The sequence below is a fragment of the Cryptotermes secundus genome, unplaced genomic scaffold, assembly GCF_002891405.2.
Source record: "Cryptotermes secundus unplaced genomic scaffold, Csec_1.0 scaffold590, whole genome shotgun sequence".
Classification (NCBI taxonomy): domain Eukaryota; kingdom Metazoa; phylum Arthropoda; class Insecta; order Blattodea; family Kalotermitidae; genus Cryptotermes; species Cryptotermes secundus.
This window is the reverse complement of record NW_019721768.1, coordinates 230133-245640: the sequence shown is the minus strand read 5'-3', so window position 1 is coordinate 245640 and position 15508 is coordinate 230133. Positions and strand designations below refer to the sequence as shown.

The window sequence follows — 15508 nt, the reverse complement described above, 5'->3', positions numbered from 1 at the left end:
GGCTTTCAGTGTCCTGACGAAGGATGGATATAGTGGCGAAGCTGTGACTGAATGAAACAAGAATTAATGTTGCTTTGAAATACTGAATTAATTACTAAAAGATATTACAATTACATTTCAAAGCTTAATGCAATTTTGCATTCAGTCTAAGTTTCAAACTTAACATACACTGTTTAAACAGTCCATAAAACATTAAATAAACAATAAGAACGTTAAATATTTGTATAGAGCTAGATAATCAATCTTACTTAACAGTTATTTTTCTTTCTGTTTTCCTTCGTGTGAAGTATAAGCATTCTATACATATTCAATTCATACAGGGGCATCATCCAACTTTTTCGCAATAGTTCCTTTCCGAAAATTTGTAGCGTAACTCAAAATCGCTTATCGTAACTCGATACTCGTATTTTTGTTAATCCTTCGATTCCACATCTTTCAATTTTCATTGAAAAAATACATACTTCAATAAAGTTCAACAAGCTTGTCATTAATTTGACTTTTCTTTGTCGCAGACAAATGATTTCATTACTTCTTAGCCTTCATTAAAATTTAAATATGAAAAATGACATGAAATCGCGATAACGCGATAATCGTAAGATGCCTGCATATTAGGTACAGTCCATTAACATGAACCTTATCAATAAGCTTGAGTCCGCAAGCGAACTATACCGACCGAGCGACCGCCGCTTGTCGGCGAAGTTTGGTGCCAAATTTAGCGGATAGAGTGTGTCGCATGGTCAGCGCAACGAATCCCCAAAGATTTCTACAAGGCATTTGTTACTTCATAAACAACATTCCTACGTTTATATAAAATAGATATGTAAAAAAATAAAAGAAGTAATTGTACTGATTGTTAACAGTATACTCTCAGATTTAAGTCAAGATCTATATTAAGAATCGCGGGGTGACCGCTATTGTAGACTAAGATGGGCATTGCCTAGGCCTTTTTTGTGTTTACAATATTTTCTTTCTACAATAAAAAAATCCCACGGCCGTTAATTTCGGGTTTCTAGACCGGAGCCTCTATTTCCTTGGACTACCTCCTCAGTTATCGTCACGAGGCTGAGTGGAACCCGTTCCAGAGCCATTATTTCTCAGAAAATCTGGTAGCGCTGTGAATCGAACCCGGCACATCTAGCTCCGCATCCAGGAACTCTGATAACTAGACCACAGAAATGGACACACTGTAAACTGTAGATAATATGAACAAAAATCTTCATCAAGCAAATTTTTTTATAACCTTACTCAAGCACATCAGCTTTCATTCTCTAGATAGGAAAGCGAACCCCCCAGAATGTAAAGGACAAACAATTTTGAAATGAAACTGTTTTTCTACTTGGTTATATAACGATGATATCAGCTTCGAGATAACATAGCTTCTCATTACAGGAAGAATGATGGATTGGAAGGGATTTGGAAAGAAGCCGTACTGACATAATCGCGGTGATATCACGATATTTGACTGATGGTACTGAGGAAAAACCACGAAAAACTTCAGACATTATAACATTCCGACCGAAATTCGAACCGAGAACCTTAGGAATACAAATCCAGAGCATTACCTCTAGACCAAGCTGTTCAGTCTGAAACTGTTAGGGCGAGGGCATACCAAGGAAACTGGCAACCGCAACGCAACCGCAATTTCCGAGAATTGTTGTCAGCCTGAGTTGAACACATGTTACTGAATGGAACAGCGCAAAACTGAGGAAACTGCGTTGTCTTTTCCTCAATTTGCCCTGCTACATTTAGTAACACGTGTTCAACTCAGGTTGCTAACAATTCTCGGAAATTGCGCTTGTGTTGAGGTCTCCAGTTTCCTTGGTGTGCCCTCTCACTTCGTCCGTTCTCCGTAATCTCGCGTAGGCTAGCAAGAAGACTCTCTAGAAAACTACGACCGCTTCACGGACTGACGACTTAATGTGTTCCCGAAAACGAGTCACAGATGAGTCCATTATATCATGGGAACATACAGGGATACGTTCCTGGAGCTCTACGCTGAGACACACTCTTCAATATTTTAATCTCTATTACGCTAGAATTATATCGTTTTATTACAAAATCATTTAAGGGGCTTCAAATAACATAATTAAACAGAAAACTATTACAAATGTTAAAAATTAGCAAAAGCTATCCCTCTAACAAACCGTGGAGGTCCATAGGATGGTGGAACGTCGAGGCTTCCAGATTTTCTAGACAATTGATTCACAGATGGTGGTGAGGTTGTCAGCCTTAGGCGCGGCCGCCCTTTAACCCCCCCCCCCTTCCCAGGAAGATTGCTGGTGCTCATTTCCGTCAGAGTCTGAGTCGATCCCAGGGTCATAGTGCGGCTGGAAGCATTAGGTCACTTGAAAAATCCAATGATCTCAACGGGAATCGAACTCGCGACCTTCCGGCTTGTAACATAGTGCCTCAACCAAATACGCTACCGCGTGCCTACTGTAGTACTTCGAATATACGACGCTCTTCGAATTTAAGACGCATCCGGTTTTTGAATGAGGAGTTTAGGGGGGGAAATAGAAAAATAAGTTTCTTCGAATTTAAGACGCACGCCAATTTTTCAACGGGAAAATGTATGTAAAATGTTTAGAAGCACCATGGATTGTTAACAGTTACGATTCGAGTCATGACAGCATTACAGCCTGGATCGCTAAGAGTTACGATTCCATCTACCAGAGAATTAACAAACTTTATAAGGTACAGCGCAGTCGGTATAGCGACTGGCTGCAGGCTGGACGACCGAGGAGTCGGAGTTCAAGTCCCGGTATGGTCAAGAATTTTCTCAACGTCGTCCAGACCAGCTCTGGGACCCACCCAGCCTCCTATCCAGTGGGTACTGGGGGTTCTTTTCCGAGGGTAAAGCGGCCAGATCGTGAAGCTCACCACTCATCTTCAACCAGTGCCGAGGCCCATACTTCTTCATGGCATAGTGCTTAATTAGTTAAGCACAGAGGCATTTTTATAAACAATTAACAACGACATTCCATCAAAATCCGACATATTCAGGACATCATATAGATTAAACAGTAGAGCTTTGTTTGTGGGAAGCTTTGGAAGGGAGTCAGATAGGCAGAGGACGTTGGAGGAGCGGTTGCTTGGGTCTTGGGGTTTGTGTGAAAGCCATCGAAGGAGGGCTGGACTGCTAGAGTTCTGTCCTTCTCCTGTAGATCCCCTTGTGACAAGCAAGGCGGAAATTCAGGTTTAGAGTCGTAAATACGAAAATTCGGATAGGTCTCATGGGATTAATTTAACACGAATGTAAGTCCGGAAATTCTTAAGTCGTAAGTCACAGGTCGAAGCGACTGAACTGTCTTCTGGAATGTAATATCGTGTAGCCCGTTACAAGTTCAGCGACATTGGGAGAAACGTACAGCCTGCGTCTTATGGGTCGAAGATAAAGTCAAGAAAGCAAGAAGCTTGTTCGTACCATTGTTCAGCAAGACGGAGAGACCTCGAAGAGTGCGTTCATTTTATGCATTTCGTACAAAGCACGCAAGAAAACGAGATTTATGTTCAATTCAATCTAGACTCAGTATCTTTCTTTCAGGAAGATGTGTCCACGTCATGATACGTAAAAGTGCATAATGCTCGCTCCAGCTTTTGCTGATAATGAAATTAAACTAGACAAAGAGCTGCATGGGTTAACGTGGGGAGTTTTTGTAGCTCCATGAGTAGCTCACGAGTTTCGGCCCCCTGCGTACTATGCTGAAACCCTCATACACTCATATTACCTCAACATACCCAACGCCAATCCAAAATAAGACCGAAAGGCTCATACGTCCTTTATCAAGATTTTAAGTAGAAGGAATTGACTTTTAATTGTTTTATTTTACAAAAGTCACAACAATTTCGCAAAGCGTAAGACAGCTGCACGCAGCGGCTGCAGCGTCCGAAGCGAGGACCTGATGTAGTCGGTTCGCAGCGTTCACCGGAAGAAGTACGTGAAACTTTGCTAACGGATGAAAGATGTGCCCTGAATAGGCGTCCAGATCGGACAGCGTGTTGTATCCGTAGACTAAGGGAATAAGTAGACGGATTCGGAAGGATTTGGTTGAGCGGATAATGGGAAAATCCTTTGCTGGTGAGATGAGAACGGCTGAAATTAAAACTTAATACAAGGTAGTTTAATAACTGCAATAAACTGGTACAGCAGGAGTGCGTAAGGCCCTTCGCACAAGGCCGACTTTCTACTGAATGACAGAGTTTCGTCCGACACAGAGTTCACGTCGTATCAATTCAGTATGAAGAGTAATTTTCGTTGTTTGGAAATACAGTATTTATACAATCTGATTAGGAGGACTTTGTATGAAGGAAGATTCCATTGCTGCTGTGCTTGTTTGGTACATATGATCTGTTTGGGTATTTTCCTCACTCATCTCGGGCCTTTACCACTGCATCCGGTTCATAGGTGAGAATGGAAAGTTTGAGGGTTTATACGTCAATTGTTTCCCTCGATTTCTTAATAACAAAACAAGATAAATCTGGAGACATCTACAAATAGCCTTGGTGAAAGTCCGAGTTACAGCATCTCGTTTGTACAGTTTCATCCAATTATTTCTGGTACATTCTTACAAGTTCTAACTTATTCACTAATTATTTCATATAACAATTACTTTCATTAAAATTTTTACACATGACACCTCCATATACAACAAGGTGATACATGCGCACGCACTATCGCAGACACAAAACGTACGAATTAAAAATTCCATTAATATTGTTGAAAGTAAGCTACTGTAAAAACTGGCGATTGATAACAGACGCGGGAATCGTTAGTTAATTTGTTAGTTAATTTGTTTGCGATTCTGCAATTCATGGTTACTAGAGCCGCTGCAAGGTGTCGCATGCGTCCAAGGCAGCGTTTGCATAATGGACCAGTCGGTCTGCGCCTGTCGTTATGTCAACTATATATTTGTGTAAAGTTTGTTCAGTTTTGGTCTCAATATGAACGATAAAAATTTACTCCTGATGAAGAAAAGACCCCCTCCTTGGTGTCTACACCTTATCGTGGTGAGGGGGTTTGAGTATGCCAAGGACCCTGAGAGCTATACCAGCGGTATCGTAGCTACTGGCAGGGCCTCCCTTGCTGGACAGGTCAAAGGGTAGGCATCAGACGAAGAGAGACACCAAAAACTGATGCCGGAAGCAGCGTCATCAGCAGCGACTTGAAGCACAGAGCAAATGATGCTCGAGATGGTTCAAGTTCGTATAGCAACAGGCGTGACCAGAGTGGTTTGAACGGCTGTTGTACTGCGATGTGGAAAGCAAATGGAAAAACTATCACATTATCACTTTTACTGGATAGTCTCTTTCCAAAAACAGAGATACCATGTATGCGAGATGTTTTCTCTGGAGACAAAACAAACCGGAGGGGCGGATAGAAGTGACCAGAAGACGAGGAAGAAGACGTAAGAAGATGCTGGATGACTTTGGGGACAGAAAAGGATGTTTTTTATTTGAAGGAGAAAGCTCGAGATCGCATTAAGTGGAGGATCTGTTTTGGAAGAGACTGTGGACCTCTCGTCTGACAGATTACTGATGAATGAATGAATGATGATGAATAAAGAACAGAAGCTGGTCGAGTACGTCTCGTACAGCAAGGGCAGAAAACTGGCAACTGCAACGCAACCGCAATTTCCAAGAAAAGACGCTGATTTCAGGCAGGCAACTGGTTTCCAGATTAGCAGGAGCACACTGATGTCTGAGTAGTTGCTCACATCATCTTAAGGGCAAGGGCACACCCAGGAAACTGGCAACTTCAATTTCCGAGAATTTTTTCAGCTTAAGTTGAAAACATATTGCTGAATGGAGCAGGGCAAATTGAGGAAACGGCAACATAACTTGCGGAAAGACTGCGAAACTCAACTTCCAGGCAACGGAGCACGCTAATCTTCTCACAATTGCGTTTCTGTGTGGTTTCCTAGTGTCAGGTGTTCTATAAAGCGCTTCAGTGAATCATTTGTATCTTAAGGTGGCACGAAAGGTTGACGAAGCTGCTAATTTCGTTTTTTTGTGTAGTTAACTGAGCAAAAGCATGGTATACGATATGCCAAACGCCACTCAAACTAGGCAGGACAATAGAGATTTTGACTTGGAAAGAATTTCTCATGAAACGAATGAGCGTGGATCCAGGTTAAGTTCTTTCGAAACAATATAGGCTCGTCAGTTTAAAATGTCATAGAAGAACGGATGCACCCAATGCTTTCTTTTCCTAATATTGTATTTAAGCATCCTGTTGCATTAATATATTATTTATTTCACATATATTTCCGTCTTAAATACAACTTATTATATGGTCACCCTTCTTCCACAATATATGACTCTGCTGTATAAGGACATCATCAGGTGTCTTGTACCTTGCTAAAATTGTTGCACTCTATATCAAAATTTCGTATAGAGTGTGAAGGCGATATTTCGTGATTAAAATAAATTGACCTTATTTAAAACAAATTAACATCGCAATATTGTCCTTAGGGTCGTCCTCTCTTCTCATGCTGTCACAGCCGGCCTCAACTACCACCATATTATGACAGGATCAGTATTATCTTCCACTGCAGAAGGTTAAGTATGCGAAATTAAAAAAAAAACAGTTATGCATTACGTCAGACGAATGTACTCACTTAAGACGATGTGATGAACTAATCAAACGTAAGTTTCCTCAGTGTGCGCCTGCTAAGCTGGAAACCAGTTGCCTGCTTGAAATCGGCGACACTTCTCGGAAATTTGGGTTGCCAGTTTTCTTGGTGTGCCCTTGCCCTGATACATTGCTTTCCTACGAGTACACCAGATGGCATCAGTATATGCCACAGGTGCGGGTATCCGTGGATCAAGGAACGTCGCCTGGTTCTTGGTCGGCTCAATAAGGTAAAGTTGTCCCTGTACTCAGCGAATTAAGCACTACGCCATGAAGGCGTATGGGGGAATGTATTTATAGATCTACATTTTCTTGACCTCGGCACTAGCTGGATGTGAGTGGTCACCTTCACGCCCCAGCCGCTTTACCCCAGGGGAAAAGCCCCCGGTATCTATTGGATGGGAGGTTGGGTGAACCCCAGAGCCGGTCTGGACGATTTGGAGGAGAGAAAATTTTTTATTCTACTGGGAATCGAACTCCGATCCCTCAGTCGTCCAGTCCGTAGCCAGTCGCTATACCGACTGCGCTACCTCGGCTCCTCGGTCGGCTCAGTAGACTGCAAATTAAAGAAAATATATTAAAATTATGGAAAATCAGTTGAATATACAGCTAAAATGTGTGCAAATTAGGAGATATACAGTATGCCTTTCCTAAACGAATTGGTTTTATTTATCTAAGCCGATTCTTAAAGACTTTTCTATCGGAGTAGCGTAGGTTCCACGTAGCTGTGCTTTTCCCATCTTATATCTTGGCTCAAATATTATCAATCGTTATCAATGCAGTTGGAATGATTCTGTGTTTCATGAGTGCTGTTAGAAGTATCATACAAATTGCTGTGCGTGACACTTAACGGCGTGAATAAATTGCTCTGTAAGTGAAACTTCTTGGGAAATTAAGATGAGTCTTCATTGGACACTTATTGCAACCTTCTTGTACGTCGAAATAGCTGTAGTTTCGCTAATTTTATTGTTGCTTGCATCACGCCAGGGATGGTATAAAATTATAATATTGCGATTTTTACAAGCTCTAAGTAATCAAGCATCAATTTATTTCCTTGTTCCGTTGCCTATACTCGGCCTTTTTTGCCTGGACGCTATCCGTGAGATGATAAAATACTCCAGTCCGGAGACAAGAGAAGCAACCCACGCACATCTTGATGCAGAACTGCAGGTAAACATGCGCCTGTTTCGAGCCCAACGTAATTATTACATATCAGGCTTTGCCCTGTTCTTGTGCATAATCATCCATCAGTTGTTGACTCTAATATCTGAACAGGCATCGCTTCTGGCACAAAGTGAAGCAGCAATGTGGCAGGTACTATCTACTGCAGCAACCACACTGAGTTCGTTGGCACAAAATCTGACAAGCGCGTACCAAAATAACACAAATGAAGCTCATGATAAGGAAGTAATAGAGTTAAAGGAGAAACTGGCCAAAGCAGAGAAATCATTGGAGAGGGAAAAGGAGGATAAGGAGACATTGAAAAATCAAGTAGTCTCTCTTAATAAGAAATATGATTGCTTGAATGAAGAATATAGTGTACTTCAGGACAAGATTGATGCTGGAGATGAACCCAAGAAGGATGCATAAGACTGTCATAATTAATCATAATAGTCATATACCGTGATGCCATTTTCAGGGTCTAAAATAAGCCTTTTAATATTGATAATATTACTTTTATCTATTTGTACACTAAGATAAGCCAGAAAAGTTAGTGGTGCTGTAGATGTATCGGTACCATTTAACACAGTATGACACACAATTTTGGCAAACCATTTATTAATGTATGTTCTTGAAGAACTCAATTCATATAGTTGTTCTTGAAATAATGTAAGGGTTTCTCTTGCTCAGAACTTTGTTGAAAAATACTTATGACCTTAAAATAATTTCAATTAGTGGACCTTTGTCAGAATGTGTTTTGGTGTTTTTATTTGTAAGCTTAGTAGGTTTTCTTTTTTAATTGCTAGTGGGGTGGGACTGAGTCCCTTGTACTGCAGCCACTTCTGGCCTATTGTACCAGCCCCAGATGATAGGTGAGGGTGGTTGTGGAGCAATTGGTGGACTGAAGATTGGCAGGGGAAACCAAAGTACTCAGAGAAAACCTGCCCCAGCGCCACTGTGTCCACCACAAATCCCACTTGACCAGACCCGGGATCGAACCCAGGCCGCCGCGGTGGGAAGCCAGCGACTAACCGCTTGAGCTATAGCGTGGCCTTCGGTAGATAAGTTAAGGTTGTAACATCCCATAAAATTGATTAAATATTTATTAATACAATCGCATTGAGCACTAAACGACACGTCTCATAGTGCGAATGCATAATGCATAGACTTTGCTGCATGTCAGCCACAGTGGATGGAAATGAGACAGCTGTGTTATGTACTTTTTCAGTGAAAGTTTCTTTGTTTCTTTTTTTGTATCATTTTGTATCTGCTGTTCTTTAATGTCTTGATGGGTAGAAGTAGGTAGGTTCTGATGTGTTAACACCAACCGTTTCTAAAAGTTTGTCACGATGGTACATTGCTACAAGTATCATGTTTTTGGACATTATCCAGCGTCTTGTCTATGTTTAAAAATCGTCCTGTTTATTTTTCAAAACAGAGCATTTCAGAGACTTGATTCTGCCTCCGTCTTCTGGTGAAACCTACTCAGTTGGACCCAGTAGATAGAGCTAGTCTCTATCTCCGGACAATGTTCAAAACATGATACTACTTGTACCAACAGTTTCCTTGTATAGTTCATCAATCATGAAAGCCTTCTCCTTTTTAAGTGGAACGATGAAATGGAAGACTTCAAGAAGTGAAATTGTTCAGTGTATGTATGTAGCAAGAGACTGTTTATTAAAGTGGACTGCCTGCATTGACTCACAATCTTAAATTTTAAAATATTCTTGCTTGAAGGAATAATGTTTTCTGCAACTTGCATATTCATATATTACATGTGTGTAACATATTCAACGGATGTGCTCATGTTTAAATAAATATTGGTTGTAAATTTTTGTTGATTATACTCAGTAAATAATGTAACTCATACAAAGTTGTACTTCTTTTGGCTTGTTTTGGACTTCATCCATCGTCTGGTATGTAAAACGCAAAAGACGGCAACATTTCAGAGACTGGATCTGTCTGCATCTTCAGGTGGATAGGGAAGGATAAACCTACTCAGTTGGGCCCGTTAGAAAGAGCTAGTCTCAATCACTGGTCAATCATGGTCTTTTGTCTTTTATATACCAGACGATGGATGAAGTCCAAAACAAGCCAAAAGAAGTACAGTATACACCATTGTCAGAATCCTTTCAAGTCATACAAAGTTGAATATTTTCACTTACTATGATCAATTTAACTGTTTATTTTGCGTCATTTTAAAGCCAGACCTTTGCTTTGCCCCTCTTTAACTGTTCTGCATTTGTCTATAACCACGCGTTATGCGACCACTTCGATAACTGTCCTTTAGCTTCTCACACATCAACACTTCACCTCTGCATTGTCTCCTCTCTTATTCCCACTTGTATTTTTGTTCACCCCCACTGCACACTTAGAGTCCTTCTGTGTAGTTGGAAGGTTCAAGATGGAGAGGTAACAACTGCGCTCAAAGAAAACATAAAGTTACACGTGGGTTAAGAGGGATTGTGGGGTTGCACTGATCGATGTTAATGGACAAACATGAGAAGTCTGTCTCTGGTCTTAACGGGCGTTGCTTCGACGGGGCAGAGGAAACACTAGCAAACACTGAAACTCCTCCTTAGCTAAGAAAACAATTAACTTTAATTGTTTACACTTACAACCACACGTAGTGGGAGTGAGTAGGGGTATTAGTTTCCTCTGAACGTCAATTGCTGTGTCCAACTTCCAAAGTTCCTGCTGGCTCATAGAACAAATGTTCTTTACATTTCCTCTCTTAAAATATATAAAGCTTTCTCTCTCAGAATTTAAACTTATACCACATTCCTGCAAGAACTGCCAACCTAAAATTGTTTCATTAACAATCTGTGGGGATATGAATAAATTACCTTCAAACAAATCTCTCCCTACAGTGCATTCTATCATCACCTGCTTCTTAACTCTATTAGATCGTTTCCCAAATGCTGTTACTAATATTACGTTTTCTAGAGGTAAGGTGGGAATATCTGATCATGAATTAATTATCTTATCATAAACACTTTTTGCTAATAAATTCACTCCACTACTTGAATCTAGGATAGCTCTAACCTTCATATCATTTCCTAAAATGATTTCTACTAGCGGAATTTTTGATAAACTTTCTTCAATAATAAACAATACAAACATTTAAAAAATTGTTAATAAATTTTAACAGAAGTGAATTACAGTGTATGGTAGATTAATTAATGTTACATGTGAAGTGAATGAGTGGCATCAATACAGTATAACAGTTTTGGCAAATTAAAACACCTGATGATGGCTGGTTGAGGCCGAAACATGTTGTAAAAGGGAAAGTGAGAGGAAAGAGTAAAAATAGTTGCATTGTTGACAGAACTGTATTATTGTGTGTGAGAATACTATAGCTTCTGACTTCTCAATATCCTCACTATCAATGGTTCCTACCAACCGTTTCTTAAGATCATTACTCAAGTTAACAAGGGCAGGTGAACCGCAAATCATGGGGGTCTTATGTTCAGGTCCTTATGTTCGGTCCTTAATGCCTCCTGCATTTAGTTTCCCGAGTTGTGGATTCTACATCTACTCCTTGGATGTTCTCCTCTTTGTCCTTGATCAGACGAACTTCTACGTCGTGGATTCTGTGTCTCTTTATCGTCTGAAATGCCATCTCTTCTTGAGTTATAAGGATTTTGTCTGGGGTTGTAGCGTTGGTTTCTGTTCTTGTGGTTGTACCTCTGTATATGTCAGACTTGCCCTTGAACTCTGTTTCCGTCAGATTATTTCGTAGAGGTCTTGATCCACTAATATTCGTGTTCTGTGTGAGGGCATTATTTGTTGGCCTATGGAAGGAGTCTTGTCCATCCATCAATTCATATCTTCAGTAGGTCCAGGGCTCCCCCTACAGTACATAACTGTGTCCCTAGCATGACCCTTTGTATGTGTATAAGGAAGTGATAGCAAATAACTTCTATCACTTCAGTATCAGATGGCCTGGGTAAAACATGGGATGCCATCGAGGCATACTTGAGGAAGTGATCAGATGGCGTTAGGTTTGACCATCAGTCATATTTTCCCTGACATATATCACATTTGACTAAACTTTGCTGGAATGGAGACCACCAGATACTGAGAGACGCTTGCCTAAAGTCTTCATAACTTTTGAGTTTGTCTGAGATTACTTCTAGACATTGTCTAGACAAATTTCCAATAACAGACTTGCAGGCCACCGCAAGTTGATAGGATTCCGGTATCTCCTTCAGTTTTAGGAATTTGTCTGATTGTTTGCAGTGAGCCATGGAAATAGACAGACAGACAGTGGGGTAGACAAGTCCACTGTGAAAGACACTGCATTATAAGCTGCACATAGAGAATGCTTAAATTTAATAATTAAAATTATGTTATACAATTTTTTTAACGTAACTATGTGCTAAATCCATTTTAATGCGCCCCTGTATTGCATTATAAAAGTTCTGCAGAAATAGAAATTCACTTTATAATTCTCTTCATTTTATTTATTTCAATACTAGTAATCCAATTAACTGCATGAAGCAGTGTCCTCTGTGAGAAACTATTATCACTTATGTAATAAAGATGTTCACTGGACCCTATCATGAATCAGATGGGGGTTGTTAAAAGTGAGATGACAAGAATACCTAGATTTAAGAGATAAGAGGATGGAGAAAATTGTATGATGGGATGCTTCATAATTTGTACTCTTCATCTAGTATTGTGAGGATGATTAAATTAAGGAAGATGAGAGATTTAACACGGGAAATATTAGATTGCATACAAAGCATTATTCAGAAAACCACAGAAGAAGTGATCATTTCAAAAACATAGGTGTAGACTGGAGGACGATATTAAAATTAATCTTAGAGAGAAGTGTGGTTTGAAATGAACTTTAGGCCTCATGAAAGAAGAGAGTTTCTTGGTTAGATGAGTAGTTATCATCTTTTCTTCAACATGGAATTTATTGGTATATTTTAGAGCTTCGGCAATAAAATTTGTAAAATTTGTCTGTTGAGAGATGAGCAAATTATTGTGGTGAAAGGACATTCAAAAGATAACTGATATTTTGATTTTAAGAAAATACCTTAAATATTTTTAAATGTGACAAATCAATAAAAATAATCGCTCATACATCATGCACAAGATAGGTACTTGATTTATTCAGACATTACCCTTTTAGCATTTGAGAATATCCTGAGTATTCAGTATATTGTGAGGAAGATGCATATGTAAACTTACCAAAGCAAATTCAGTAATAAATACCATGTTTTCTTTGAAGACATCCTTGAACATGCAAAGGGTCACTATCATCTCTGTGCCGGAGATGTTGACCATAACATGTAGCAGACAAAAGTGTGTCCTCACAGAAAATTTTTTGAAAACTTACAAAATGACATTTAAACACAATATTACTAACATACAGTTACACCTTTAATTCACTGCCCACTTTAACCCCTGAATTTGCAGACGTGTGTAGTTGTGCACACATATTTGTGTATATACACATGCACACATTCCACTGTGACACAAATGTGTGTGTGTACTGTAATAACTGAAGTAAAGATAAAGTTGCCCCTCTGCTTAATTAATCATCACATCGTGAATATGTATGGGGGAAGGGAGAAATATCTCCATATCTTTCACAATCTTGGTACTAAATGGAGCTGAATGGTGTTTACCATATATCTGAATTTCAGGTTTCCATGATGGTAACTATGAAGAGTATGGTCATCTGGGGTTGTAACACTGTACAGTTCTGAGTAGGCTCGTTGTTTCTGAAGAACTTACTGACTCCATCTTCAGAGTCGAAGAGTAAGCCAAGCAGAGCCCTTCTTGCTGCCTGCTTTCTGCTGATATCTTTCATGGTTTACTCTTCAGCCCTGAAGACTGAGGTAATGCGTTCCTCTGAATCTTAGGGATTTCCCTGAACATCGAAGCATTATGGCCCAGAATACCATACTCTTCTTAGCATCATCTTGTTTGTGATACAATATCAGTGGATTCTCTTAATAGATTGGCATGAAAGTTGATGTGAAATTCATGCTAAAGGTCTTCTCCAGAAATTTTATTTCTTGGATACATCAACCTTTTGATGGCTTCTCTTATGTAGAGTAGGAGAAGTAATATCATGGATTCACAGTCATTTGCACCCTTTCAGAAGGTATAAAAATGTTACAATTTCACCACCACCAACACAAAATAAGATGCTTATCCATTATCAATGCATTACCCCAAACTGGGTGAAAACACCATAAGAAAATATCTTTCATACATTTATTTAAAAAAATGGAGAACAGCAAATTGCTCACTGTATTGAATTAACATAAGAGGAGCCATGGTACAACTACAGAACTAAGCTCCATTAGAATCAGACCAATCCTGCCTTCTTCAACAATATGAACATGGCAGTTGTGCAGACTTATGAGGTCAAGCAACTGTATCATTACTCAGTACAGGAATGCATACCAAGAAAGAGTAGCACAGAATCTTGGTAGGTTCACTTCAAAAACTTTTTCATACTTACCAGATTCCTTGATAAAAATTCTATTCACAGTAGAGCAATGGCAGCTACTGTCAAAAGCTTCATCATTATGTCAAACTTCAAAGGATTGTTACCACAGAACTGTGAAAAGGAAATAACACATATCACAGAAAGGCACACAATTGGAGATATGGAATCATTTTATATCTTGTTGCTATCATACATACTTTACATCTATGTAATTTAAAATAGGTAAGAATTAATTAAAAAAGGACTGGCATTGACTGGACTGGAAGCAAATGCATTGTAGGAGAGTTGTAAAATATTCTCATCATTAATAATGAGATAATAATGGTCAACATTTCAATTTTAAAATAACCCTGATGTGCATTCCCAGTTGTTCCTTCACAATTTAACAATTTTTTATTAAAACACAAAGATGGAGTTATGTCTCTGTGCAAGAACCACATAATTAAATGTACTGGAGAAGGAAAGAGTGTCTTGTAATTATTTCCTAACAAATCCTAGTATCATTATGAGCATATCTGAGAATAAAGAAGAATCAGAAGAAAAGTAAGAGATTAGTAAATAAAAGGCTCTGCTGCTTGAATCTGAAATGTGGCTGCAGAAAAGTAAGGACAATTTCTGACTATATATTCTGAGAGGTAATATGCACAACAAAACAATCAGACAGCAACTTGGTGTTATTATATAGTAGAGGAGACTGAGAAATGTAGAATGGAATGGAGGAACTTAAAAGGCAAGGATGAAGGATAACAGACTGTCTAAGAGACCAATAAAATACAGACCTCAGGGAGGAAGAAATGCTGGAATAGCTGAAAGTAAGTGGTTGGATCAACAGATTTGAACAGGCCCTAGTTGTCTAAACCTTAACAGTGCAGAAAAAATAAAGCTGTTCTAGCAGAGAAAGTAATAATTTAAGCAACAAACAAGCAAACAACGAGAAGACTATCTGTTTACTGCTTCTTTGTTTGGATTACTTTTGAACCCTGAAGATGGAAGCAGTACAATCCTCCGAAGTATAGGTAGTCTTCCACAATTCTATACCACGTCATATCCAAGACAATCTTAAGCTGTTCCTAAGTTTCATTATGATGTTTGTATCTGGGTTCCTTGAACATGTCATGGTTACCATTGTCCCAATATTTGTGTCCCATCCATAGAATTTTATAATAAAGTTAAACGATCTATTTTTTTTTGGTTTGCTTTTAGTCTCTTTTCCAATTCAACATATGTTTCGCAGATATTAA

The 15508-nt window shown here is 39.2% G+C and overlaps 2 protein-coding genes across 2 annotated transcripts in view; one reads left to right on the top strand and one right to left on the bottom strand.

Annotated features, from left to right (window-relative positions):
* LOC111875717 (apoptosis-inducing factor 3) overlaps positions 1-15508 on the bottom strand; it is a 190169-nt gene that overhangs the window by 21440 nt on the left and 153221 nt on the right. Inside the window, exon 2 of the mRNA XM_023872191.2 lies at positions 14280-14378. The gene's annotated coding sequence lies outside the window, so the exon portion shown is untranslated. The remainder of the gene's footprint in view (positions 1-14279; positions 14379-15508) is intronic.
* On the top strand, positions 7427-8567 carry LOC111875715 (B-cell receptor-associated protein 31). The gene has a single exon (XM_023872174.2). The coding sequence runs from the start codon at positions 7529-7531 to the stop codon at positions 8219-8221; it is 693 nt and encodes a 230-aa protein (XP_023727942.2). The 5' UTR covers positions 7427-7528; the 3' UTR covers positions 8222-8567.

Excerpts from the sequence above, each read along its gene's own strand:
- LOC111875715 (XM_023872174.2), top strand. The coding sequence starts at position 7,529 with ATGAGTCTTCATTGGACACTTATTGCAACCTTCTTGTACGTCGAAATA.